Consider the following 26,982-nt stretch of genomic DNA (forward strand, 5'->3'; position numbering starts at 1 on the left):
GAGAAGGAAGGGGAACAGGAAGTACTTCTAGCCAGAATTAGGGATATCAGGTGTATAAATACCTGGGTCTCAGGGTCCTCGGCTCCCAGGCTGGCTGCACCAAGCTTGACCACATCAGCGAGGCGGGTGATGGTGGCAACAGAGGACTGGGCAGCCTGTGCCAACTTCTCCTGGCTCCCTGCTGCATTCTGCACCAGGACCTTGGTGTCCTCCACCAGCACCTTTGCAGTCTTCAGAATGCCCTCCCTGAGGAAGGGTCCACCCCAGTCAGCTCTGCTCAGATCTTTGCCCACTTCAGCTGACCCACAGTTCTCAGTCTAGATTTTCCCCATACAAGCTAAGGATATCCTGCCTCTTTTGGCCCTATGTCCCTATCTGTGTGGTTCCTTCAGGCCAGTTCCCTCCTCACCGGTGGTCAGCAAAAGTTTCGGCACCCTCGCGGTTGAGTGTGCCAGCAGTAGCAAACATGATGGTGGTGTCGAGGTCAGCGATGATACCGGACACAGCACTGGCTGCTGTGATGCAGGCCTGGGTGCCACGATTCCCAGCCTGGAGTGCAGCAAGGACGTGGGAGACCTGGGGTAGGGAAAGTCACATGGGCCATAGAAGAAACAAAAGGGCTGGGAAGGTCAGAGGAGTGTGGAAAAGATCCCAGGTTGGAGAGCCAGTCCTACAGCCCATGGTCACCTTTTCAGACACTCTCCGGGCGCACTCTATGAGTTCTTTCTTGGTGTAGGCATCACTGGGGCTGCACTGCAGGGCACCTGCCTTGGTGACCAGAGCAGCACAGCCATGGCCCAGCTCCTGTACTCGGTGCTTGATGTGGGCACCTATCTGTGAGCAGAGTGAAAGGTGGATTTTACAGGGGGCACTCAGAGCACCTCCACAGTCCTTAGAAGAGTAACAGGATGTAGAGAAAACATGAATCACTGACAAATGGAGTTGAGGAGAAAAGATGCCAGCTCACTCTTCTGGTTTCATGTCCTTTAAGCAGGAGGTCACCTCATACAACAATAACATGTAGGCACCAACTGGTGCGGATTGTGTTAAGTATAGTGGGGAGGAGGAGAAAAGCACTTTGTACTTGAGTGGTTGGACTCAATTGGATCGCGGATTACAATTTGGCGTGTATGGGACTGTGGTGGGTTTTGGGTTGGGATTAGGTGTATCCTGCTAAGATCCAATTACTTGCTTTCTTGGAAAGCCAGGAGCTTAGGGAAGGATGAGCTTCATGAATTTACAACAAGGAAGAACTAAGAAGGGAATAGTGGCAGTATGACTTATAGCAGAGATGCAGAGTTGGCAGAGGCAAGAGGGGTAGGACTGAGAAGTCCTTAGAACTTGAGCTATCTCCCTTATCCTTGTGACTAAAGGCTTTGATCCTCTGTCCCCACGAAGAGTACTGATCACTCTTTAGTAGAGTGGCCCTGAGGGCATGTTCCCTTTTCTGTCAGATGAGATGGAGTCAGGGTGGGACAGCCTAAAGGCTCACATGATGGGAACAAAGGGCATGCCCCTAGGATTTCCTGTGAAGGGGGTCAAGGAAGGTCAGAGTTGCCTCTATGTTTACCTCTTCATTTTCAGCAGCCACAGCTGCAGGCTTGGCCTGCAAGGCCAGTCGGCCATAGTCACTGGTTAGCTGGTTGGCAAGAGGGCCTAGCTCCTCAGGGCTGGTGTTTGACTTGGTTACCTAGTGATAACAGAAGAAGTGATGTTCTATCCCAACTCAGTTCTCCAAGGGCAGTTCACTTATAATCTCCCAAACTCACCATCTCCTGAACAGTGACAGCAATGGCCTTGGCTGTCCGCACCATAGTTGTCTGGTAATCCACGAAGGAACCTTCTGGTTCACCCATTGGTCCTTCATCTAGCTGAGTGGTGGGCATGGGACAAGGGGGAAGACCATCAGGGTCTCTTTCACTACTCAAGGCCCCAGACCAGGATAGCCTCTATATCCACAGGGACCAGGAGTCTAACCTGGTTGATGGCCTGGGTGATGGAGTCCACCATGCCGCCAACAACCCCTGCAGCACTGGCTGCCTCATTCAGGGTGGTTGTTAGGTCCTCTACAGCCTCTGTCATCATCTGCACAGCTTCCTCCAAGGCTTCCTGGGTGTGAGCTGCTTGCTGTGGGGGACAGTAAGTTAGTGGAATGGAGCCCTGCCATTCCTGCTCCTCTGACTCTCCTTTCCCCTCACTACCTTAGGGTTACCACCAGCCTCCTTTGCAGTGTACAGCAACTGCAGAGCAGACTCTGCCAATGTTTTAGTCTGGTCCAGAAGTGCCATCTGCTGCGGGTGGCTCAGGGTCTTGGAGGCAGCACCCACTGCAGCCAGGGTGAGCGGCTCAAAGTATTGAGCCATCTGCGACACCTGAGGCGAGGGGTTGGGATAGGGTCAGGTACTCTTTCTCTCACCCTCCCCACCAAGACTCCTCACAGATCTTCCAAAGTACCTTGTGTCCCAGTTGGGAGGCTTCAGCCCTGGCTGCACTGGCCAGCGGCTCGATGAGATGGGAGATCTCCTGTACTGCAGTGAGCATCTGGGTATGCAAGGCCTGGGAAACAAGTGGTATCAGCTCTGATTGTTACCTCTTATAGGACCCTCTGGTGCACAGAACCTGACTCTTCTTTTTTTTTTTGGAACTAGGGATTGAACACAGAGATGCTTAACCATTGAGCCACATCCCTAGCCCTTTTTAAAAATTTTTATTTTGATACAGGATCTCACTAAGTTGCTTAGGGCCTGGATAAGTTGCTGAGGCTGGCCTTGAACTTGTGATCCTCCTGCCCATCCTCCTGAATTGCTGGGATTACAGGTGTGCACCACCATGCCTGGCTTCCAACATTTTTTTGTGGTGCTGGAGACTGAACCCAGGGTCTTGGGCACAATAAGCATGTACTCATGTACTCTACCACTGAGCCACACCCCTGGCCCCACTCCTCCTTCCATACAGAACTTCCTAATCCTGCTAGGCATGTTTTAGCTCTCTGATGTCTCTGTGAAGCCCATTCTGATTCCCCACCTTCCTTGAGTCTGATATCTCCCTTTTCAGTTGCAAACTTTCCCCTCACCTCTTGAGAGATTCCCTCACGGGGAGCAAGTTGCTGGCTGACTGCAGCAAGGGAAGCCTGGTCTAGGTCCCGTAGACAGCTGTTCAGAGCTGCAATGGCCGTTTCACATTCCAGCTGCCCTGGGGCCTTGTCCCTGTAGATGCATCACAGGTTCCATACCAAGAACATCCCTTTAAACAGGTCTAGCCCATCTCCTCCATGAATCCCCCAAATTTGGAAAAACAGGTGTCACTCAACACTATTCCATCTAACTGCACCAAGTGCCCACCCCCTCCATTCTGCCATGTTTGTCCCCCAGCCAAACCAGTTCACCTCTCAGTACCTCATGCTTGTAATAAGCTTCTTGATGGAGTCTGAGACAGTTCGGGAGTGGCCAGCCAGCACTGACCAGCGTGGGGGGTCCCGGGGATTGACTGCGAGGGCCCGGGCTGTCTGGATTAGTCCTCCAGCACTCTCCAACATGGTCTTGGCAGAGATCACAATGGGCTCCATGGCAGCCCGGCCCTAGGGAGAGGGGAGCAGGGATGTTAGATTCACAGTACCCCAGAAGATGAGGTGACATTGTTAGGTCAGTCAGTTCTCTCTCCACATTGCCTCACCTCAGGGCTGATCTGGGCAGGGATGCTGGAGAACTCAGGGTTTGATGCAAAGGCACTCAGATTGTCCACAGCCTCCAGCAGAGGGGCTGTTGCTGCCCTGCACTGGGCACGGTTCTCTTCTGTGAAGGCCCCATCTAGTGCCTGGAAGTGACAGGGAGGTCCTGAGGATTCAGCTCATAGACACAGGTGAAGCCCATGCTTCCCTCCAGGACTTAAAGGATTAGGAGAGGCTGGCAATGGCCAGTCTGGGTAGGAAAGGGCTTGTTCTTAGTCAGGGGATCTGGCAGAAGGCCTCAGAGAATGAGTAGGGAACTGATGGGGAGAGGACAGGGCAGGTCAGGGAGATGATGCAATTCAATCATTGGAAACCTTGATGGTCTTGACAAGATTGGCTGTGCTATTGGCCACCTCCTTGGCTGATTGTACAAACTGGCGTTTGGCAGTAGGATTGGCTGTACGGGCAGAAGCTAGGCGGCAGCTGTTACATAGAGCTGATGTGTGTTTGGCCACAATGGTGGCTGCAGAGAGCACCTGAGGAGACAGAGACATGGAAAATTCATGACAAGGGCAGGAGGGAAGTGCACATACCCAAGGAGGAGCCATTTTAGGGTTGCAGGATGGAAAACAACACTCTTGGATGTCTAAATAGGAAAAAGAGAGTCACTAGAAAAGTCAAGATTTGGAAACAGAGATGCCTAAAAATGAACTGAGTGAGCGGGGAGAAGGAGATAAAAGAAACACTAATGGAGAAAAATAAAAATACGGCAAGTGGGAGAATAATCTCAACCATCAATAAGGAAGTTGTGAATTTAGCACTAACTAGAAGAATGATGAAAAATATGGCAGGAGAAGATAGTTACCCAAGGAGAAGTTGTGTGTGGAAGGTTAGAGATGGGCGCCCCCACTGCTCCCCACATGTGCTTCATCTCCCTTTTCCCCTTGAAGTCCAGTCTGCTCTTTCCCAGATTTGCCCATGGTACCTGTTCCCTTATGTTACCTGGGCCTGGGTACAGCCAGGCTCCCCCAAACTCTGACAGGCCATCTGAATTGCTTGGTTTGCCCGGGCAAACTGTGTGGGTTCCACCAGTCCTTGTTGTCCAGCTTGGCTGTTGGGGTCAGAGACACCAACCAGATATGCTGCCTAAGAAGAGAAAAGGGGGGTGAGGGTGAGGAATAAATAAAGATTGCAGATCAGAAATGAACAGCGATAGTAGGGACATAAGGAAGAGGAGTAAGTTAGAGCTAACAGGTTTTATTTTTCTGAGTTCTATATAAGTGAGGTATAATAACAAATTGTAGTTATACTGTAAAAAAGAAAAAAACTCCTGAGTTTTGTTAAATATTTTCAAAAATTTCAGAAAATAAAAAAGTTATAAAAAAGAAGCCAACAACAAAAAACACATAAAAATGATTTTAATGAATGACTATTTAGGTGTGTGTGTGTGTGTGTGTGTGTGTGTGTGTGTGTGTGTGTGTGTGTGTGTGTGTGTGTTGGGTCCTAGGATAAAAAGTATAGCTTATGGTGAGTAATGTATAGCTTATGGTTTCTCTCTCTCTCACACACACACACAGAGGTAAAGTCTCTTTAAAAGACACATAACTATGAAGGTTATTAAGTTAATTAACACTGATGGCATCTCCAAGCTTCAGAGATTTGAAAAACAGGAAGGGAGGGGTATATACTAGTTGTAAAAAAAATTTATGATAATCTCATGTTTGATTCATACCTCCATCAACACATGGTAGTTTTGCTTATTCCTTGTTATGCTTTTTCAGAAATAAGTGAAGAAACAAAAACAAAAAGATTTTCAAGAGCTAAGATACATAGAGCTGGGTACCCAATATAATAGGGCAATGGGAGGTGGGGGGATTTGGGGGAGTATCTGGTGGGCTTTCAGGGAGAAACAAGTCTGAGAAGAACCCTAAAGCTAGTTTGTTTTAAGGGCCAATACACTAAAGCAAAACATTCTCCAAACTAATAGGTAGTTTTTATACTTGATAATGTAGAAAAAGAGATAAGTGGTAACTCAAGTCACTGGAAATTTTGTTTCTGATACTATGTTCATAAAAAGAAGGCTCCACCTGGGCAGGGAGTGTGGCTCAGTGGTAGAGCACTTGCCTAGCATTCCTGTGACCCTGGCACACACACACACACACACACACACACACACTCACTCACTCACTAATAATAAATAAAACAAAACAAAGGGACCTCACAGATGGGCAATGTAATCATAACTAAAGCCCCAGGGTTCAAGGGTTACAATAATCAGAACTGGTGATGTTCAACAACTGCTGTCAAGTATCACCCCTTCAGGAAGGGGAAACCCAGATTTCAAAAGTTGGCTTTATAGACACAAACTTCTTGATTTATGTACATGTGAGGGGAGGTGGGGCAGGGAAGGTAGGAGTTGTTCCCAGAACAAGGAAATAACCTGTGCAGCTGCTTCAGTGAAGCCACAGAGGGCCTTGGAAGCTGTGGCAATGGCCTCCCCAAACTCTGGCAGGTTCCCATTCTTGGCATTTTGGGAGATGCCAGTCATGGCCTCACCCAGCACCTGAGAAACAGAGAGTATCAGGAGGGTCAGATGGTGCTTTCTGTGGACTAGGGCAGCATCTGGTTGGTATCATCCTCCTTAATCTCTTTCCTCCTGGGCTCTTAGCTGCATTTACCTTTGAGTTCTCCATGACACTGTCCAGGCAGCCAAAGTAGGACATATCATTGATGGGTTGGACTGGATTCTCCAGAAGTTCTCGGACCGTCTGTGTAGGTGGAGGGAGATGTGAGATCCAAGACATCTCCCTCAGCCCCAAACACAGAACACCCTCCTCAGCCTTAATCTGAGCCAAGTGCCCACCTCCAATTCCCGCAGGGCATTATCACACTCTTTTTGTCCGGGTGCCTGCTGGGTGCACATGGTGATGAGCTGGTTGATGCTATCAGTCACTGCCCTTGGGGGACAGAAAGTTGAGTAAATAGGTGAATGGGTGACTAGGCGATCATTCCTGAGTCCCAGGGACACGAGAAGTCTCTGACTATTTCTCCCTTTTTCCTTACTGCTCCTAAGCTGGGGACCTCACATGAAACACATGAAATGCCCTCTCCCCAGTTTCTCTCACATGCCCCAAGGTTGGGCTTCCCAGCTCCAACTTACCTGGCAGCTGTAGCCAGCTGACTCTTGAGGTTGGGGGCAGCAGGGTCTGTGGACAGGGCCTTGGCAGCCAGAAGAAGTTTACTTGAAGACATGGAGATGCCTTTCAAGTTGGATACGACCTGGGCTCGGTCCTCCTGGCTCTGTTAAAGGTGAAAAGGTCATGTGTTCTTCTATCCTACCTTATTTGTCTCTAAAAAAAATCTTTTACAGACACTTGGGCACTTCTAGAGAATTGGGTGGGGAGGGAGCCAGGAGCATATCTGGATTCTGTGGTCACCCGAGTGCCTCCTATCTGGCCCCCAAAAGAGACCATGTAACCAGACCCTCTGCTTTCATACCGGGGCCTGTCCTGCCATTTCCACGCCAGCTTCCAGGAAGGTACTGAAGTCCTGTCCAAATCGACCTGAAGCTCGAGCCAGGTCCTGAGGGGTCCCCCGGGAGGCCTGCACCAGTTCTGTGGCTGCCTGATTCAGCCCAGCAGCAGCTTCATTCAACCGGCTCTGAGCTTCTTGAAATGTTCCAGTGCTGGGAGGAAGCTGCAGGGTTAGAGAAGAATGGAGTGATGTGTGGGAAAGAAGGACTGGGAGAGTAGGCACAAAACCTGGGGGGAAAAAGGAGGAGAGATATGGGCAGTCAGAATAAAAAATGTCTTGCAGTAATACAGGAAGGCTTGGAGTACTGTGACTCCTCTGTTCCCCTACATATCCTCCTACCGAGTCACTCAGGAGTCGCTTGCTGGCATCTCCAACTGCTCTCAGGGCATTATCCACATCTCGCTGGCCGGGCAGGCAGCTGACACAGCGGTTTAGTGCCTGCGTCACTGCTTTAGCTACCTGAAGTGGAAAGGAGATAAGGTTGCCAAAGTGGGAACAATTTAGGAGCTTTCTTCCTCCCCACTCCTGGGACACAGGAGTTAACAAGTGCTCCTGACTCCCAAAGTGGAAAAGGAAAGGGGTGCTCTAGCCGAACAGGCTGGCAACAGGATATCAAGTGATAGTCATCAGGGCTGAGGGTATAGCTCAGTTGGTAGGGTGCTTGCCTTGCAAGCACAAGGCCCTGGGTTCAAATCCCCAGGACCACGCAAGAAAAAAAAAAAAAAAAAGTGAAAGTGATCAAACTTTCCTAAACTCAATATTTAGCTAGGCTCATGCCTTAGTCCACCAAGACACTTCTTCCAAGATTAGAAGAAAGAAGCGTAGAATCCAGAAAGAAGCTTTCATGGGCAGATCCAAGATGGCCCTCTGTCAGTGTGCATAAGGTTCTGATGGGTTGGCCTTATTAAAGGGCCCAGCGTGGGCTGGGGATAGCTCAGTTGGTAGAGTGCTTGCCTGGCAAGTACAAGGCCCTGGGTTCAATCCCCAGCACCCTAGAAAAAAAAGGGGGGGCCCAGGGGGAGAGGGAGGGAGTGGCCCTTCCTAATACCTGACCTGGGCAAGCCGCTGCTGGCTTTCAGGATCCCCTGGGTGGCCAGCTGCCTTTTTTGCTTCCTCAATGAGGCTGCTAGCCTTGTCCAGTACATCACTGGCTGTGTCAAGCACAATGGCTTGCACTGCAGGATCTGATGTCAGAGCAGCTACACCCCTAGCAGCCTGGGCCAGTGACCGCAGCCCACCTGCCACATCCCGAGCAGCAATACCTGGGGAAACAGGAGAGGAGGGAAGTGAAAAGGTGCCTTCAATGGCAGGCTCTAATCCCAGTGGTTTCCTCTGTTGGCCCCATCCCTCATTAGCTCCCATTTCCCCACCTCCCTACCACATGCCCCATTCGCAGCCTTCTGCCTGCATACCTGCATAATTCTCATTGCCCTGGGCGACCTCCCCCAGCAGCTGGGCGATGGCAGAACTCACTGCTTTGGTGCTGTTGCCAAGGTCCTGGGCACATTTCTCCATCTACAGATGAGGGGGAGAAATAGACTCAGGGAAAGGAGGAATGAGGGGAACACACTTGTGAAGGTACCTGGGGACAGCTGGCAGTTTAAATGACAGTTTCGGGCAGCTCTGCAGCACAGTTAGCAAGGAAGACTTCAGGACATGAGTAAGAAGATGTTAAGAATACTCACTGTCAGGGCTGGTTGTGTAACTCAGTGGTAGAGTGCTTGCTTAGCATGCCTATGAGGGCCTGGGTTCCATCCCCAGCACCACAAAAACAAAACAAAACAAAACAAAACAAAACAAAACAAAACAAAACAAAACAAAAAACCAAGAAAGAATACCCACCGTCTCCCCAGGTAAGGGTTTAAGCTTGCCATCTCGAGCTGCTGCCTTCACTTCCTGCAGATCTCTCTCTAGATTCTGTACCACACTTAGTGCAGAATCCATTTCCAAAGGCCCACATGCTTCCTGAGCCTGCAATGATAAGAAGTGGTTTGGGGTGTAGGAAGTATGGGTTTGTCTCACCAACACCTCAGATTATACACTGTCCCTATTAAAGTTGTTTCTATATAGATTCCCCATATCCCAAGACTTTGCCCTCATTTCCCAAAAGCCAGAGGTGGCTCCCATACCTTCTGGGCAGCTGTTCGGAGTTCAGCAAGTGCAGTGCCTAGGTTCTTAGCACACTGACTCAGCTGCATGGCTGAAGCCTGGTCCTGAATCGTGGGCACTGAGGCCTTTGCAGCTGCCACCATCTTCCCACCTGGCTGTTAGGGAACAGATAGGCAGATGGGCTGTGTCATTCTCCCTCTGGGCTTGGTTATAGGGACGAATGATGGTCAGGACATGGTGAGCACTGGGGCTCAGTACTGGGAAAGAGGCAACTAGCAAGCATCTGAATTATGGGAGACGTGGTCCTGGAAAGGTGGGGATGAGCTGGTCTAAGAGGAAGGAGAGGGTGCCTTGCCTGCAGGAAGCTCTGGCTGGCAGCAATGAGGGCTAGCTGGGCGCTGGGGCTGTCAGGTTGAGCTTGGCTTCCTCGGACGCCCTGAACCAGCAGTGGAATCTGCTCTGCCACAGCCTGTAGGTAGAAATGTCATGATTGCCACCCTTCACAGTCTGGAGAAAGTTCCCTTTTTTCCATCTCATGTGCCTCCTGGATACTTACCTTACAGCTCTGCACCAACAGGGGCTGAGGACCCGCAGAGGCCTTGGGGGTGGAGGCTGCATGCTGGGCTGCAGCAATGGTCTGTGTGGCTGAGGCTGCAGCCTGCTTGGCTGCATGCTGTGAGGATAGAGCAGTCAGGACACACCCAGGCATTTCCAAGCCCTGACCACCTGGCTCCTGCTGTGCCCCACAAGGAAACACTGACTCTCTTGCATATTCCTCCAGTTCGGGCCTCCCAAAGTACCCACACTCTTGTTCTTGTTGACTTCCCAGCCTCACCTCTAGGCGTTGCACCAGCTTTTTTTTGATGGCATTCTGTGCAGCTGCATTGGTGGCCATGCGGAGCCCCTCAGCTGCCTCCCGCAGCCGCTGTTGCTGCTCCTCACTGTCAGGGTGGGCGGCTGCCCCCTGAGAAAAGTGGACGGTCATCACCCAGCATCCCTATGGACCCTCAATATGCTCTGCTATGACCCCTCTAGACTTGATCTGAAATTCATCTGTTTTCCTGAGGTCAATTCTAATTATCCACACTGAAGGGTAATGACTGTTGACAGGAACTGCCTTGGGAATGTTACCAGGAAGCTTCAGGGCCACTCCCTCTGGGATGGTGAAACCCTTCTTTAGGTGGAATTGTTCCTTCTTTCCCTTGTTTTCTGCCCCACTCCCTAAGGCACCCAGAATTACTACAGAGTGCAGTGAGCAGGGGTCCCTGGGAAAAGGAGGACTCAGTTTAGAATAGGCACCTCAGGATTCCTAAGCAGGGACATGTCTCTTCCTGCAAACTGAAAAGCCCTAGAGATCAGGGATCTGGAAAACTCTGGAGCTTCCCTCTAATGGTCCTCTGTACCCTTGTGTCTCACTGTCCCGATGCCTTGTCTTTCTCTGTGCCGAGATACCTAGGACCGAAGGCCTAGTGCCTCCATAGGAGAGATCAGGAAGGACAGGAATCCCAGGCAGGTGGTGGCAGCAATTTAGGGAAAAGTAGAAAGAGCAGACCTTGGACTTGAAAGGAGAAAAGGGTGCCTGCTAATCACAATGGTGGGAATCTAGGTTGTAGCCCACCTGCAGCATGGGGACACATTTGCTTCCTAAGTATTCTTTGTTCTCTTGTATTTTCTGCTTTTCCTGGGTCTCCCCATCAGATGAGGTTGACCATCTAGACCTTTCTACTTCCTTTCAGGGTCCAGTCTAGCAGTCTGCCCAGAAGGCTTTTTACCTTGGCAGCCTCCACCATCTTGGCCGTGGCATCAGCCAGGATCTTGGCAGCACTCAGGAGCTTTCGAGAGTTCTCCAGATCACTCTCCCCCTCAGCATCAGCCTTGATGGCATTGACCAGGTCTGAGGTGGCCTGGGCTAGGATGCGGGCCTGTCGCACCATCTCTCCTAAGAGCACAGTATACAATCAGGTTAGGAAGCCAGAAACACTGAGAGGGTAGTGGGTGGAGACAAGGGAGAAGGAAAGCAGAGAAGACAAGGTAGATGGGGGCTTTTAGGGACAGGAAAGAAACTGGCAAAAGTTTTTGAGTGATTTCTTTCAAGTTTTTTCTCTGGGTTTAGGATCTTAGGGAAGAACAGATTTCCCAGTGGGAAATCTCTAGCAGGACAGTCTCTAGTGGGTTATTTTCAGCAAATCTCATCTTGAGAAGATGAGACTTTCTTTGTGAAGAATTTTGGAATTAAGAAGGTAGAGTGGGGAAGACTATCTCCCTGTCTCTTTTTTGCTTTTGTTTGGTACTAGGGATTGAACCCAACCAGCCACTGAGTTACACCCCACCCCTAGTGGTGGTTTTATTTTTTTTGAGACAAAGTCTTGCTAAATTGCAGGTGCAGGACTTGAACTTATAATCCTCCTGCCTCAGCCTCTAGAGATGCTGGGATTACAGGTGTGTGCCATAGTACCTGGCAGGGCTAGCTCTTAATCACACCAGTTTCTACATATTTGGCATATTTGGGTGTGTACTTTGTGATATCCTTATTGTTTTTGTTTTGGTACTGGGAATTGAACCCAGGGTTTCACTAAGTTGCTGAGGGCCTTGCCAAGTTGCTGAGGCTGGCTTTGAACTTGCGATTTCCCTGCCTCAGTCTCCCGAGCCCCTGCGATTACAGGCATGTACCACTGTACCTGGCTATTCCCCTACCTTTGGTATATTCTGTACATACTTGAAGGAAAGCACACCTGGGCTCCTATTTCTGCTTTATAGATGGTGAAGTACAGGTTTCAGAGATTAAACACTGAGCCTGTGGTTGCATGGCTGGGATGGCCATACTGTGCTGAGTCTTTAGGAGTAGAATGGTTGGGTCAGCAAAGGAATGTCCAAAGGCCTGAGGAATCTTATCAGGGTTTTTGTCTTCCTTGGGGTGGGTGTCCTTACCAGCATCACCCATGGAGCTGAAGATGTTCTCAGTGACAGTAAGGATGGTGTCAGTGGCCTGGTCATAACGGCCAGCAGGCCCAGCCCCTGTGGCGTGGGCCTTTACATGCTGCAGCAGCTCATTCAGGGCCTGAGTGACAGCTGTGGCTGCTGCTCCTACCCCTCGCAACAGTTGCCCATCCTCTGTAGCTGCCTGGGAGGCAGACACACAGCCTTCCACAGCTTTGGCCACCAATCGTCCGGCCTCCACCAGCTGCTCTTGACAGACAGGTGAGCTGATTGTAGGTGCTACCACCTATGGGCAAACTGAATGTCAGAGATGTAGGCAAGAGAAAGAAGTCATGAGGTGTTTGTGGTTTTCACAGTCACTGGGGTGGGTAATGAGGCCTCAAAAACCAAAGAAATAAAATGACAGGCTTATGTGTCTGGCAGTACCACCCTAGGTGCCGGCTGCAGTACTCTTTGGGCTTACCTTGGTACAGGCCACCAGTTGGGAGGTAGACAAGGCACACTGTGTGGCTGCAGCAATAACTTGGGTCTGAAGGCCTGAGTCCTCTGTTCGCTGGGCCACACTCTTGGCTTTGAGGACCAGAGCAGCTGCAGCACTTGCCACTGCCTTGGCTAGCTGCATTAGTACATCCTGTGAGAAAACAGCAGTTAGTATGACCTGAGATTGAACTTGGGATCCATAGAAACTTCTCCAAGGCATAAGCTGCTTCATTATTCCCATTGACTCCAATCAGAGGACAGTGTATGCAGAAGCAACCCAAACCTATTCCTAGTCCCTGCCTTGAGCAACCCAGCAGGACAGAAACCCCGCCAAGGAACAAACCTACACCAAAAGAAATACAGCCTACACCAAAGAGAAAAATGAATGAGGCGGATACACTCGAATGGTGATTAGGAGGGAGGGCTGGCACTGGTACAACAGGATGGAGAGAGGAGGGACCTTTTGGGGTCCTTCCTACCTCCAGCTTTCTTTTTTCCTTTCTTCTCAATCTTGGCTTGCAAGTAAGCAGTTGTTCTGGCATCTTGGGAACAAGTCCCTGAACTACTCTGCCTGATCCCAGTTCCCAGCCTTGCCTGGGCCTGGCCTCCTCATCTCCCATCATGTTCTGCTCCCCCAGGAGGCTGGGGGAGAGGTACAGAAGCGAGTGTATGCGGCTCAGAGAGGACCAAGCTGGAAAGGCCCAGGCCAGAGGCTGTTACCGTAGGGGAACTGGGGGGAGATGGAGCCCCGGCCCCTCTGGGTGCACATATCTGCATGGGAAATCCAGGAGAAAAAGTCAGCTGTGGCAACTGGCATGGGGTGGGTAAGGACGATAGCCAGAGAATGCATGGGATGGTGTAACTGGAGATTCAAGATAGTCTCAAGCTAGGGCAAGGGCTGTATAGGGATGATAGGGTTAAGAATATCATGGAGGGCCAAATGTAAATTAGTAGATTGCATTGATTCAGGGGTTCTGAATTCTTACCCCCACCCCACCAAAAAAACTAGAAGTTCCCAGTGTCATCTCTGGAAACAAGCCCAGGTTGGTTTGGAGGGGTCAGTGAACAGAAGCAGGGACTGGGATCTAGATTCAGGATCAAAGGTTACCTCTTAGAAGCAGGGGTTCTAGGGGCCAGGTAAGTCACCAACCTGGAATTGGGGGTCAGTGTCACTTTCCCCAATTTGCTGCAACAGCTCCCCACTGGCCTGGCCCACGTTCCCAGCTGCTTGCAGCAGGTTCTGACGGGGCTGTGGAGAGTGAACACCTGTCAGAAGCTGCCCAATATCTACCCACGTGCCCATGGGTCTCCTAGTCCCCTGGGCCGCACTTCCATCTCGTAACTTGGGCTGCCCCTTCTCCTCGGGCTGGAACCCTGTGTCCACCCCCTGGCCCCTGACCTCAGCACTGGCTGGTTGGGCACTGCGCAGCAGTTCTGACACTGCTCCTGCAAGACCCTTTGCTGCCTGAAGCAGGGGCCGGCCACTGCCGCCTTCATCCTCCAGCAGGGCAGCCAGCAGCTTCACCCCACGGGACATCTCCGTCAGGTTGGAGGAGATTGTGGTGACGGCACAGCCCACTGCAGTATAGTCTGTCTCTGCAGGGTCTCCTGAGGGCAGAAGGAGAAGCATGAGAGACAGGGCTAGGGAAGGAGCATTATCATGCCCAGTTAGTCACACACAAGTCCTGAGAGGGATGTACACACATAGAACATTCCATAATGAGTCAAGGTACAGTCACAAATGGAGTCAGTCACACACATGCTTGTGTACACTTGTTCTCCCCTCCTCCACACATGCACACATAGTGGCATCCAGCCTACCTGCTGTCAAGTTCACCACAGAAGCAGTACCAGCTGTGATGGCATCTACCTGGGAGTGGATCTCATGCTTTGATTCATCCATCTTGTTCTTACGCCAGGCCTTAGAGGCCTGAGAGAGGGAAGAAAAAAAACCTCAGGGATCTCTGTTCTGGTTTGGTTAGCCCCTCTCTATCCCTTGGGAGTTCCAGCTTCAGGGCCACTGGCCTCTCCTCCATTCCATACTCACAGCATCCTGGCCAAGAGGGGGCAGAGTATCAAAATCATCCAGAGTGGCCTGGGCGGCCTGCACAGCCTGCATGCTGGAATTAATAGTTCCGGTGAGGGCTTGCTGCGCTGAAGTCTAAAAGACAAGGGGAGGAGGAGTAACAGAGGCTGGAATAGAAAGTTTAGAAGAAAATGAAGGGAAAAGGGAATTCAAATAGGGACAGAGCCTGGGCATTGCTAACTCCTGGCTAGGCCTGGCAGAAGGTGTGAGAAGGGCCCAGGCAGAAGGGTGGAAGAGGGGGCACACTTACCAAGGGAGGCATGTGTCCTCGGTGCATCTGACCACTGGTAATCTGCTGCTGGGCAGGTGGCATGCTGCCCACCTGGAAGTTCTCAGGACCAGAGGCTCCAGAGCGCATGATGGCAGGCAGGGCCACAGAACCATGCTCCACTTTCCCCACCCGATTATACTGCTGCTGAAGGACTGTTGACCTGGAGACAGGGTGGACCACAGAGCACAGAGGACTCCTCATCTCCCTGCCACCCTACACTGACACCACCTCAGCAGATCCTAGGATCTGGGGGTTTGTCAGGAATCATTACAGCCTACACCTAGTGAAAAAACCATCCTAAGATCCCTGTCCCCCAACAGTCCTTGGAGTCAAACCTTGCCTTCCCTACCCATGGAATAGGATCATTCCTACTTTTTGGGAGACACTGAGTCCTCCAGCATAGTAGACTCCTCGTCTCCCTCCAGCCCAAAGTGGTCCTTGCTTTTTTTCTGTAGGAAGAAAAAGGGAAGAAGAATTGGGGCAGTTAAAGAAGAGGCATCTGGGAAAGGAAGTCTCTTCTTTCCATAATCAGCTGTTTCATAGAACCTGGGTCCCCATTTCTAGAGGACTGCCTTGGGGAAGGAGTTGGGGAGAGGAGTTAAGGTGGGGCAACAGTGCTCACCTTCTTAAGGATGATGTCAATGTAGCCAGCAATGAGCTGTGCAATCTGCTCCCCTTCAGTTGTCTGGACTGAATAGTAGCCATCCTGATAATCCCCAAAGTCCTAGGGTGACAAGGTGGGGACTCAGCAGAAAAGTTAAAATCTAACTAGAATAGAAACTGGAAGCAGGGGAGGCCCAAGGTTGATGAGGGTGCTTTCCCATGCCAACAGCCCTCTAGGAAGAAGCTCACCTTTCCTCAATCTCCTATTTGTTTATTTTCCTCCTTGGAGAGAAATCTTTCTGAGGAGTGACCTTTCTACTATACAGTTTCAAATTCATGTCATTTAGGAAATCACTTGAAATTGAGAAGACATAAACATTTGGTAATAAATGATCATACTTGAAGGTTGGTAACAGTACCCAAAATGGAAAAAGAAAAAATAGCAATTACCATAATTTCTTTTGTTGGGGCACTTTGTCAAGTTGGTATCAGTTTTCAATTTATAACAAAATATATATGTTAAAAAAAAAAGGCAGGGGAGACTGTAAATGGTTGCTGCTAAAAGAGGGGAGGCTTATTTTTCTATTATTTCCAATCCCTTGCACCCCAATAATTCCTATATTCACCTTTCTGGTTACAGTTATGTTCTGTTGATTTTCTTTGCTTTTCCTTTTTAAGTGCTAGGAATGGAACTCTGGGCCCCATGCATGCTAGGCAAGTGCTCCACCACTGAGCTATACCCCAGCCTTCTGTTGACTGGAAAAGTTTTGTCTATCACCTGTTTCATTTCAGTATCACTCATTCTCCAGAGAGCTTCTCCATCTATTCTAACCTCCACGTTCCTGTAATAGTTCTAGTCTTCTTCTTTTCTGGAATTATACTCAGTGCACCTATCCCAAGGAAGGGGGAAAAACCTCTGTAGCTGTCCCTTCTCAGAAAATCCCAAAGCCCTTCTTCTTTGGAAAGGAGTCCCCAGACCCACCAGGGTGAAGCTTTTGGGAGAGGCAGCCCAGCGTTTGATGTTGGTGAGGCTCCACTCCTGGATCACCTCCTTCGTCTTCTCATCCACACGCATCACACACTCTTTAGTGATGCCCAGAAGCCTGGGCACTAACTTGTTCTTCCCTTTCATCTTTTCCTGTAAAGCAGAGGTTGGTGTTGGTATTCCAGGTCAGAGGTTGAATGATAGGCAAATGGTCAGATTAGCTCTAGACCACAGTGGGTACTGAGGTGGCTAGGAGAGCTAAACAAGGGTGTTCATGAGTAGGCCTGGGATGAGGAAAAACACTAGGTAGGGAGGGAAGTAGTGGCGGAGAACTGACAAAAGGTAGGTGTTCCAGGTGAGTTTCACAAGGTCAGAAAAGACAGAGAATGAGACTCTTGGGGAAATGTTGGGAAATGTGATTGAGGGAAGAGTCAGAGACTTTCAGAGAGACAGGAAAGGGCAAGAGTAAAAAAAAAATACTGAGGATAAAGAGAAGGGTCTAGAACCCACCTTGACCAGGAAGAAGGATACACCATAAGTCTTGAGGGAACGGGCTAGCTTCACATAGCGTACCTTGGCCTCAATCTCACTCATCTGCCCACAATTCTTGTGTGCCTTCAAACATGAAATGGAGAAAGATTCAGCAAAAATATGGGATAATCTCATAGCTAAGAAGTCAAGGTGATACATTAACTGTAACAAGAGAATATTATGGGGACACAGAAAGGTTTAGAAGTGTAAGAGATGAGAAATGAAAGGATGGGTTCTGGTCAGGGATATGCAAAAGCAATGATTCCTGGAGTATGGTTAAGGAACTTGCAGACATTTTAGAGTGAAATTTGTAGTTAGGAATTAGAACATCAAAGAGAAGGCCTTTTGGGCTGAGTATTCAAAGAATGAAGATAGTACCTCACACTTAGACAAACATTATTTTTTCACAGTAAATTCAGGCATACTATCCCATTTGATGTTCCCATTAATCATACACAGGGCAGGCACTGTTATCCCACATTAGAGGTAAGGAAAATATTGAACTGAATTCCATGGCAAAAGCAGTGATGGGGCTGAGATCAAAGCCCAAATATTCTGCTTGCTTGGCACAAGAGAAGTAGAATAGTAGCTTGGAGGGTGGAAGCAGGGTGAGTGGAGATGGGAGGGGCAGGGGTCCACTTAGTGAGTAGGATCAAGCAGCAAAGCTCCCAGGTCATCCCAGATACTCTCCCCTACCCCCATTCACCTGGAAGATCTTACGCTCTCCCTTCTGCTTCACATACTCCTTGGGCAGGAAGTCCTTCAGGCTACACCAGAAAAGGGAGGGTCAGCATGTATGGACAGCATTGGGGGACACATGGGCCAACAATTGTGGACCTGGGGTATGAAGAAATGTCTAGGACAGTGCCACCTCTAGGGAAAAGGAGGACTCTGAGGGAAGGAACTGGGTCTGGATTACCTTCTGAAATGGAGATGACTTGGATGAATTCTTTTTTTTTAAATCTGTTTTTAGATGTTGATAGACCTTTATTTTATTCATTTATTTATATGTGGTGCTGAGAATCAAACCCAGTGCCCCACACATGCTAGGAAAACGATCTACCACTAAGCCACAACACAACCCTAACCCCTAGCATGAACTCCTGAATGCATCCTGTGTCTCTGTGGGGAAAGGAACTCAGGCAGCTTAAATTGGAGGCTTAGTCTCTGAAGGAGAGAGGGTCTAAGTACCATTTCAGGAAACCGAGAGGTCAAAGAACCCTCTAGAAGGATGACCATGCCTGAGGAAAATGAGAAAGTCATGATGAATTATGTATTCCTAGAAATACTAGTAGATGAAACTTAAAAGACCTTTTTTTTGGGGGGGGGTACTAGGAATTAAACCCAGGGGTGCTTTACCATTAAGTCACATTCATTCCCCTACCCTAAATCCTTTTATTTTATTTTATTTTTTTGCAGGGGGACAAGGTCTCACTAAACTGCTGAGGCTGATCTCGAACTTGCGAACTTCCTGAGTCACTGGGATTACAGGTGAGTGCCACCATACCTGGCTACTTTAGAAACTTTTTAATCTAAAGTTTCCTACAAGGAAAATGTTACCCTATTTTTCTCTGGTTACTGTGGCAAAAATTTTCAGAGAATCTTAAATAAATAAAGGGATAGATAAGAGTTACATGCTTCTGGGTAAGGGGACAGGGGCAGAGATACTGCACTACAGTCACACTCCAATGGGGCCAATAAGGAAACAAAAGATGATGATCTGTGTGGGTCAAATCCTGGTACCTTGGAATAAGAGATAGGGGGAGAAGGTCTGGATAAAGACAGGCTTGTTGGAATCACAATGGTAGGGAGTCCTGGGCCATGACAGCGTATGGGATATGGGCTACTCACTCAAGGAAGCCAGCTTTGTGCTTCTGTTCATTGTGCGGTCCAAACTGGATCTGGCATTGAAAGCCAGCAAATTCACAGGCTTTGTCAAAAGAGACAGGGTGGGAGCCATTCAGGATATCATCTCGTGCCTGGATAGCACAGGAGAAGGAGCAAATGTTGTTTGTGTGTAGTGATATCCCACAATGTACTCTGCTCTCTCCACCTGCCCTGCAACAGCAAAGTCCTTTTCATACCTGTACATAAAGGAGGTTCAGTTGTACAGGGTCCCGGGAATCCACATTCTGGTCTGAGTAGAAGAACTTCCTCCGCAGCAGCAGTGTCTCATGCTCCTCCACTCCCTGTTCCCTCAGTGTCCGGCCATGGTCCAACCAGTTCACTGGGACATAAAGAGTCCCCTCAGTGTCAAGCCCCCATGGCTCCTCTGCTGTCTGGGTTTTTGTTTATTTCTTCATTTCCTACTTTCCTCACTAAAATCTAAGTTCCATGAGAGTAGGACTTGTTTTTATTACTGATGCATCCCCAGCGTGTAAAACAGTGCCTTTTACAAGCTTATGCAGAATAAATAAGGAATAAATGACTGCCCTTCCTGGTCCTCTCCCAAGGCCCTCTTTTCCCCAGTTTTTGCTTACATTCATCATCTGTGTGCAATTTTTGCTTTAGTTTCTCCATCTTCTTTTCATCTCGCAGCAATGTCTTGTCCTTTCGCAAGGTTCCTGTTCCCTCATCCTTTTTCTCTTCCATCAGCTCTCGAACCAGCGAATATTCATCGTGGTTGGTGATACCTGGGGAAGGGGGACAGTTTAGTAATTTTCTAGGCACTGCCTCTAGATCTTTTGGCAAAGTTGGAGCCTCCGGGCCTGGGCCCTCAGCCCCACCAAGATTCCTTACCAATACGTGCACAGATAGTCATGAGCATGTCAGTGACAGTCTTGGAGTCATCCACCATGATAGTCTTCACAGTTCCATCTAGCATTCGGATCTTCAGAGGTCTCTGCTTCTTCCTGTACTCCATGGTGTCCTATTGGGGCAGGAAAAGGAGGTTGAGTCTACTTTAAGCTAAGGGCATTACTTCTTTTTTTACATGGTTAGAGGGGAGGAAACTAAATTGCCAAAAGGAAAACTATCATGATTCATTCAAAATGATGGGCTGTAATAGAAAGCAATATGGGAAGGGGGCTGGGTAAATAGAAAGCAACATGGGTTGAGCATTTGCATAAGGCCCTGGGTTTGAGCCTTGGAACCATTGGAGAAAAAAAAAGCAATGGGGAGAGATCAGAGATAACAGGTATGGGTGCTGAAAAGAGGAGGTGGGACAGAGACTGCTGATGGAAGAGGATGTTAGTGATCCTTGATGAAGTGATACTCACCCCATTTCGGAGCATGTAGTAATCCAAAGCTTTCCCAGCCTCCAGCCATATACCTTTTTTTGGGTCATCATCTGACAGAAATAGCCCAAAGTCGCTGGCTAAAAGAGAGGATGGATCACATTAGACTAATGAAAACCACACTGTGGTTGGCTACATCAGTGCCCCTTACTATTTCTCCCATGACCTTCAGTCTAAAGAGGAAGAAGGGAACATGGAAGAAAGGAACCATGAGGGGTGAGTAGTCTTAGGGCACGATGATGTCATCCCTCAAGTTCAAGAGCCTGGGAAGGAGAAGTGACAGAGGACTCCTGCCCCAGCCACCTGGGTAGTCAGACTTACGAGGGCCAGCCAGGGCCTCTGGGATACGCTCACGAATGATACGGCAGGCATCGTATACCATGGTAGATGGCTCGAACTGCATCGTCTTCACTACATTCCCAATGCTGATCTTCAGCGAAAGTGCAACCATGGTGGCAGTTTTTGCTCTCCAGCCTGGCTATACCTGTCCTGTAACACTGGGGCATTAGAATACATTCTCATTGGAAAAGAGGCTTACCAGACAGTGGAGTTCTAGACAGATTTTTTAAAAGGGACTCACCAAAACAGAGTAAAAAAAAATTTTTTTTTTTTTTTTTTTAAAGAATGAAAGATTATTTACATCAAAAGGATAATTCTGATCCTTGAAAACATCCAGGGAAGAGGCTGGTCTGCAGGGTACAATAGTGGGTCTGAAATACTGTATCACCTAAGGACATCGTCCTGTCCCACCAGTAGAATTTATGTCTTCCTTCTTTCTTCTAAGTGCCTCTCTTGCCACTTGTCCTGTTCACCTCCTTTTCAAGTCCTACCCCCGACTAGTTTTTCTTTTCCTGGGTCTGTATTTTTCTCTTTGTCTCCCACTGTGTCCTGCTGGCTTTTCCCTGTCTGTGCTTTTCAGAGCTCTGCCCTGACTCATCACGTGACCTTTCTTCTCTGCTTTAGCCTTCTCTGCAAAATGAAGACATTATATGAGATAATTCCCAAGGGTTCTCAAGCCTGCAAACACTCTAGCTAGCCTGGCAGGGAGACCAAGTGCAGGCTGTTCCAGCCATCCAGGCCCACTCACGCCCCAGCTTTCCTCAACTTGAGAGGTTTGGGGGGGCCTTCCCAAGGAGCAGAGCCACTATCTGGTTTCCTTGCCAGTCAAGCTAATATAAAGTTTTTCTAGTCCAAAGGGATCTCAGAAATTATCTAGCCAACTCTTCAATTTTGCAGAAGGGGAAGCAGACCCTGGGAGGAGAGGACAAAGTTTCAAGGCAAGTGAGAGAAAGAAGTCAGTCCTTCTAACTCAGCCCTTGCTCCTTCCAAGTCACCAAATCGATACTCAGACCTTGGTGCAATTCCTATGCCCTCTCCTCTTCAGCAAGTCCTTCTCAAACTCTGCCCTCCACTTCAGCTGCCTCCTCTTATAGATAGTATAATGCAGCTCAGCATTTCTTCCCTCCTGGCACCACCTCAGAAGGCTAGAGGAGCCACTGTGGACAGCAGGTGGCGCATGGGCTCCAAGAGAACAAATCTGCCCAGCATCTGATGATGTGACCCAGCAGGGTATAGGGATTGGGTGTTCTTAACTAAGAGAATGAAGTTCCTGGCAAACTGCTAACTCCAAGTGGGGAAAGCAGGTCTGGGGGAAGGACTGGCAAGCAGAGGTGGGGTGTTAGGATAGAAGGCATTTGAGAATCAGGGAAGTTGGGAAGGGGTGGAGGGTGAAGAGGTCAGGAGAGATAGGTGGAGAGAACTGAGTCTAGGTAGAAACAGGAGGCAGATAATGGGAAAGGTCTGAATCGGTGACTACTAGACCATTTCCGAATCTCAAAAGAATCTCAAAAGAGAAAAACTTTTTTTTTTTTTTTTTTTCTCCAAAACAAGAGAGAACCTTCCCAGGCTCCCCTCTCTCTACCTGCTCTCCTGGGCACCCCTCCCAACAGTAGGACAGACCTGGCCATGGATTGCTTACCACAAACGTAAGGGCTGGAGGGTCAGAGAAGCCAGAAGTTGGAGGAGCTAGGGCAGGACTGAAAGGACCCTTCACCCTAAACTGAAATTGCATTTCTCCCCCCATTTCCTCCGGACATATGGACACCCACTTCTTCCTCAGAGGCCTCTGGTGAGACCCCGATAAGGGAGTTGAGTCATGCCTACCCTAACTCCCAGGCTGGTCCTGAGTGGACATCTACAAAGTTACAGAGGGTAAAGGGAGGGGAGGGCATTAGTCAGTGAATTGGGGGTAGTGGTGGCAAAGAACAAGGCCCTAGAAGTATGAATAGAAGCTAACCGGTTCCTGTCCTGGCCTGAGAACTTTGCTCCCCTTTCCATCATGTTTTATGGAACAGCAACAACACCCCCTTCATGTCCCCCTCCCAGGGAACTCCTCCTCCCTCAATACATTCCTGAGATGCATTCCAAAGGAGTTGGGCAATTGGAGGGGGGGGGTGGGTGGGACAGAGGACAGGAGGTCAAATCCCAGCAAGGAATGGAATGTAAGTGTATTGGGGCTAAGGAATTTTAGGGTACGTGGAGAACATAGAGCAGATACCCACAAACAGAACTACAGAAAGATAAGGATTACAGAGAGGGACAAAGGGAGTGAGAAAGCTGAAGACAGAGTCAGAATGTAAGAGGGTTGGGGGAGTAACACTCAAGCCTGTTACCAAATTTGGTTTCTGAGTCCTCAACCGCTGGGAGGGGGGAAGGGTTTGTGGGTGAGACTGACATATCCGGCCTCGGGTTGCTGGAGGCTCATTTAGGGCTGGACTGGGCAGCTGAGAGGCTAGGACCTAACCTCTTCCAACACAGCCCCTCCACATCTACATGTGCACACTCATTCTCCCCTAATGCACCCCAGGATGTGCACAGAGCTCTTTCCCACAAAGCTACTTACACTGTCTCTATATACATCTTATCTCAACCACACAGCCTCTAAGCCGATCTTCTTGCAGGGACCCCCATCCCACACACATCGTTTCCCCACAAATCACAAGCACACCATGCTACAATGCTCTGACCCCCAACATCTCTCCCTCTATTATGTACACATTCTCCTTCATTAACCCAGCCAGCATTCCTTGAGGGACTATTGTGGGGAAGGTCCTGGGCCAAACTTTCAGTGTAGCTGGGAACCAAGATAAGTAAGACTAGCCTTTGCCTTCAATGGGCTCCCAGTCTTCTAGATAGGTGGGCAAGCTAAATAAAGAATTACAATAATACAATGTGATAAGAGGCAAAAAGTGTGAACTCAGAGGAGAGAGCTAGTTCTAAGGGGAGAAAGCAGGAAGGTTAGGGAATGGGATGAAAAAATGTCCATGAAAGGTATCATTTTTTTTTTTTTTTTTTTTGCGGTACTGGGGATCGAACTCAGGGGCTTGTGCTTGCGAGGCAAGCACTCTACCAGCTGAGCTATCTTCCCGGCCCTGAAAGGTATCATCTGAAGTGAGGATTTAAACATACACACACACACTCACATATACATATATATATAAAATAAGAAATAACAATGATCTAACATTTATTGACTATATGTCCATTGCATTATATACATATAATTTCAGTTATCCTTACAACAACCCTGCAAGGTAGGTGTCATTATTTAAATTTTTTACAGATTTGGAAAATGAGGTTCAAAGGAACTTAAATACTTGTTCAAAGTACTTGTCCAAATACTAAGTTGGTGAAGTTAGGATCCGAACCCAGGTCTCTCTGACTCCAAAGCCCAAGCTCTCTCCATTACGCCAGTCGGAGATGAGTCAAAAGTAGCATTCCAGGCAGAGAGAATAGCGTAAGCAAAGGTGGAGAAGCAGGAAATCGTGGAGGAGCAGTCAGGGAAGTGAGTAGGCAGGCTGGTTGAAGCACAGGGTACCTGCAAGGGAGCAGTGGTGAGGAAGTCAGGGTTAGGATAGAAAGGCAGGAGAGGCCAACAGAGGAGTACAAGAAATTTTACCTACTGGAGGGTGACAGGAGACAAAGAGAGGCTTTGCAGTGGAGAAGGAACATAACCAGAACTGCAATTTAGGAAAACAGCTTCAGAAATTGTTTAGAAAGACACTGTTTAGTACAAGTAAGAAGCAAGGAAACCAGAGTTAGAAAGGTGAAGAGGAAGCTGCCACTCTGGAGAGCTTTTTAAGAGGTAGAACTGATAGTACCTGATGACAGTCTGTTCTGTCAATCTCTTGGACCACAGCCCAAAGTCAGGTTGGGGTCCCTTAGCTTCCTATCATCAGTGGCTAGAGCACTGAATTGACCTTGAACTTAGGTAATGAATTGGGAAGGGGGCAAGGATGAGGCTACAAGGAAAAGAAGATGGGATGTGATTAATAGCCAGGTAAATACACAGATGATCAGTCACTGGATCAGGCGGGGGGGAAAGGGAGGAGTGACTACAAGGATGATGGCTCAGTCAGAGGATTATGGAGTGAGGTCAGAGGCCAAGTAAGGTTATAGGGTTTTTTTTTTTTTTTTTTTTTTTTTTTTTTTGGTGCTGGGGATTGAACCCAGGGCCTTGTGCTTGCAAGGCAAGCACTCTACCAACTGAGCTATCTCCCCAGCCCAGGTTATAGGGTTTTGAGAAGGAATGGTGATACAGTAAGTAATAAGGTAGGGTTGGGAGTGAAGGGATGTTGGCAATGTCTAATTAAAACTGGAGCTGAGGTGGGGGATGGGGCAGCCTAGGGTATAGGCAGCAGCTGAATTAGGATGGGTAGGGAATAGTACTGTGGTCAGTGGCAGGGTCAAGCTGGGAGTGAAATGGGGGTGTGGTCAGTGGCCTGGCTGGGCGTGAGATCAGCAAGACCCAGTTTCCTCTTTGGGTCTCATTTCCTCTTTTCTGTTGGGGAGTGGGGGAAGGGGATCTATAACTGGACCAAGAAATTTAAAGACTCAGAACCAGGGGATGTACATGGCAGGGGCTGGGGGGGTGGATAGGGTATTCAGCAGATGACCAGGTGGAATGCAGGTGTATGCAGATGCAAATGGTGGGAAAGTGCTTTAATATGATGGGAGTGCTCAGAGGGTAAATTAAAGTAGGATGGATTAAGAGGTCTAGTGGGAGGCAGAAGAGAGGATGGGAATGGCTGGAACAACATGGGAGACTCAAAAGCAAAGAAAGAATTCTATAAGGAGGTATGAAGAAAGGGTGTGTAATCAGAGCTAGTGATGAGAGTTGGAGAGGGATGCTTAATACCTAGGGAATGAGAGAAAGGGGAGGCAGTGTGGCTCAACTGGCAATAGCACTTCCTTGTCTGCGTACCCCTCAGTCACCTGTCTCCTCTTCCCTAGGCAGTCCCCCCATCTACCACTAGGCCTTGTAACATCTCCTGGATCCCTGTTTATTTTCTACATCCCTTCCTGTAAACAGCATAGTCAGGATTCCCTGCCCTCCAACTGTGGTGACCACAGTAAGAGCCTTGGGCATAGGGAGTAAAGTAAAAAAGCTGGAATCCCAGATGCCTCTGAGTCTAGCTGAAGCCCAGAACCCTGGTCTGAAATTAGTTTATCATCTCTCTGCGTGAAAGAAGTCCCTGTGACTACACAGGAATAAGGGACCGCTACACACACACACACAAACCATCTACTTACTACAAACTTTTTAAATTTTACCTGCTCAAGGTCAAGGACCCTGGTCTCAACCACAGTCCCAAAGTTGTCTCTAATTCCTAACATTAACTCTGACCCTAATTTGTTTCCTGATTCCCAGTACTGGCTTTGACATTCATCCCTTTCCTAGCAGATACCCACACTGATCTAATTTTTACCTTTAGCACCCACTCTCCTGATTATAACCTTGAATGTTGAGCCCTAAACCTAAAACTCACTTGGAATTTGGTTACTAAATCCCATTTTCAGTTTGTCTTTAATCCCTAAAACGGACTTCTAATCTAATTCCTGTTGTTGACCCTTAACCCGACCCTGCATTCTGACTTACAGTAGCCATTACATAAAACAAAATAATGACCTTAATCTAAACCTCACCTACACAAAACGGACCTGACTCATAGGAATAACTGAAATTTTAGCCTTGCTTTATAACTTTGAAAGTGACCCTTGACTCCTAAAGTCAACCCCAACTAAACCCAAACTCACCCAAAGCTTTCCTACCACATACCCGCTATCAGCTAACACCAAAGCCCATCCCCGCCCTGCGCCTCACTGCCACCCATACCTCACCCTCCCCAAAACCTAGACCAGGAGGGGGGACTGCTCCCAGGAAGGGCCTGCCTCCCGCAAGCCGGCCTACTTAACTCCGAGCCCTAGCTGAGACACACTGGACCTGACCTCTCTCACTGAACCCGAAACACCATACACAGGACAGTCGGGGGCCCCGCCCGTCCGCCCGCCTGCCTCCCGGGCCCGGCCCCGCGGCCCCACCCCAAGGCTCGGGCTCGGCCCGGTCGGCCTACCTGTGCTGCCCGGCTCTGTGCCCCACCCGCCGGCCCGCTAGCCCTCTCGTAGTCCGGGTCGCTGTCGGACTTCGGCCTCGCCCTCCCTTCGACACTCTCCGCCACTTCCGTCCCGGGAACGTCCCCCACC

The 26,982-nt window shown here is 49.0% G+C and overlaps 1 protein-coding gene across 1 annotated transcript in view; it reads right to left on the minus strand.

Annotated features, from left to right (window-relative positions):
• The window catches only part of TLN1 (talin 1), a 32,690-nt gene extending 5,709 nt beyond the window's left edge, over positions 1-26,981 (minus strand). Inside the window, 46 exon segments of the mRNA XM_079111832.1 lie at positions 63-246; positions 410-576; positions 688-834; positions 1,571-1,690; positions 1,770-1,871; positions 1,978-2,127; positions 2,202-2,372; positions 2,455-2,556; positions 3,074-3,206; positions 3,396-3,577; positions 3,673-3,813; positions 4,042-4,203; positions 4,670-4,813; positions 6,108-6,230; positions 6,346-6,435; positions 6,531-6,624; positions 6,828-6,967; positions 7,166-7,363; positions 7,541-7,660; positions 8,255-8,463; positions 8,614-8,716; positions 9,044-9,172; positions 9,331-9,465; positions 9,666-9,779; positions 9,867-9,983; positions 10,146-10,274; positions 11,083-11,249; positions 12,239-12,533; positions 12,711-12,878; positions 13,878-13,976; positions 14,127-14,335; positions 14,549-14,657; positions 14,775-14,888; positions 15,064-15,244; positions 15,457-15,533; positions 15,707-15,808; positions 16,670-16,825; positions 17,183-17,287; positions 17,910-17,970; positions 19,055-19,182; positions 19,288-19,430; positions 19,684-19,836; positions 19,943-20,072; positions 20,422-20,519; positions 20,761-20,928; positions 26,853-26,981. Of these exon segments, the coding sequence (XP_078967958.1) occupies positions 63-246; positions 410-576; positions 688-834; positions 1,571-1,690; positions 1,770-1,871; positions 1,978-2,127; positions 2,202-2,372; positions 2,455-2,556; positions 3,074-3,206; positions 3,396-3,577; positions 3,673-3,813; positions 4,042-4,203; positions 4,670-4,813; positions 6,108-6,230; positions 6,346-6,435; positions 6,531-6,624; positions 6,828-6,967; positions 7,166-7,363; positions 7,541-7,660; positions 8,255-8,463; positions 8,614-8,716; positions 9,044-9,172; positions 9,331-9,465; positions 9,666-9,779; positions 9,867-9,983; positions 10,146-10,274; positions 11,083-11,249; positions 12,239-12,533; positions 12,711-12,878; positions 13,878-13,976; positions 14,127-14,335; positions 14,549-14,657; positions 14,775-14,888; positions 15,064-15,244; positions 15,457-15,533; positions 15,707-15,808; positions 16,670-16,825; positions 17,183-17,287; positions 17,910-17,970; positions 19,055-19,182; positions 19,288-19,430; positions 19,684-19,836; positions 19,943-20,072; positions 20,422-20,519; positions 20,761-20,890 (6,231 nt within the window). The 5' untranslated portion in view covers positions 20,891-20,928; positions 26,853-26,981.
• Between the last annotated feature and the right edge of the window lies 1 nt (position 26,982).

This window comes from Sciurus vulgaris (assembly GCF_902686455.1).
Source record: "Sciurus vulgaris genome assembly, chromosome: 15".
NCBI classification, from domain to species: Eukaryota; Metazoa; Chordata; class Mammalia; order Rodentia; family Sciuridae; genus Sciurus; species Sciurus vulgaris.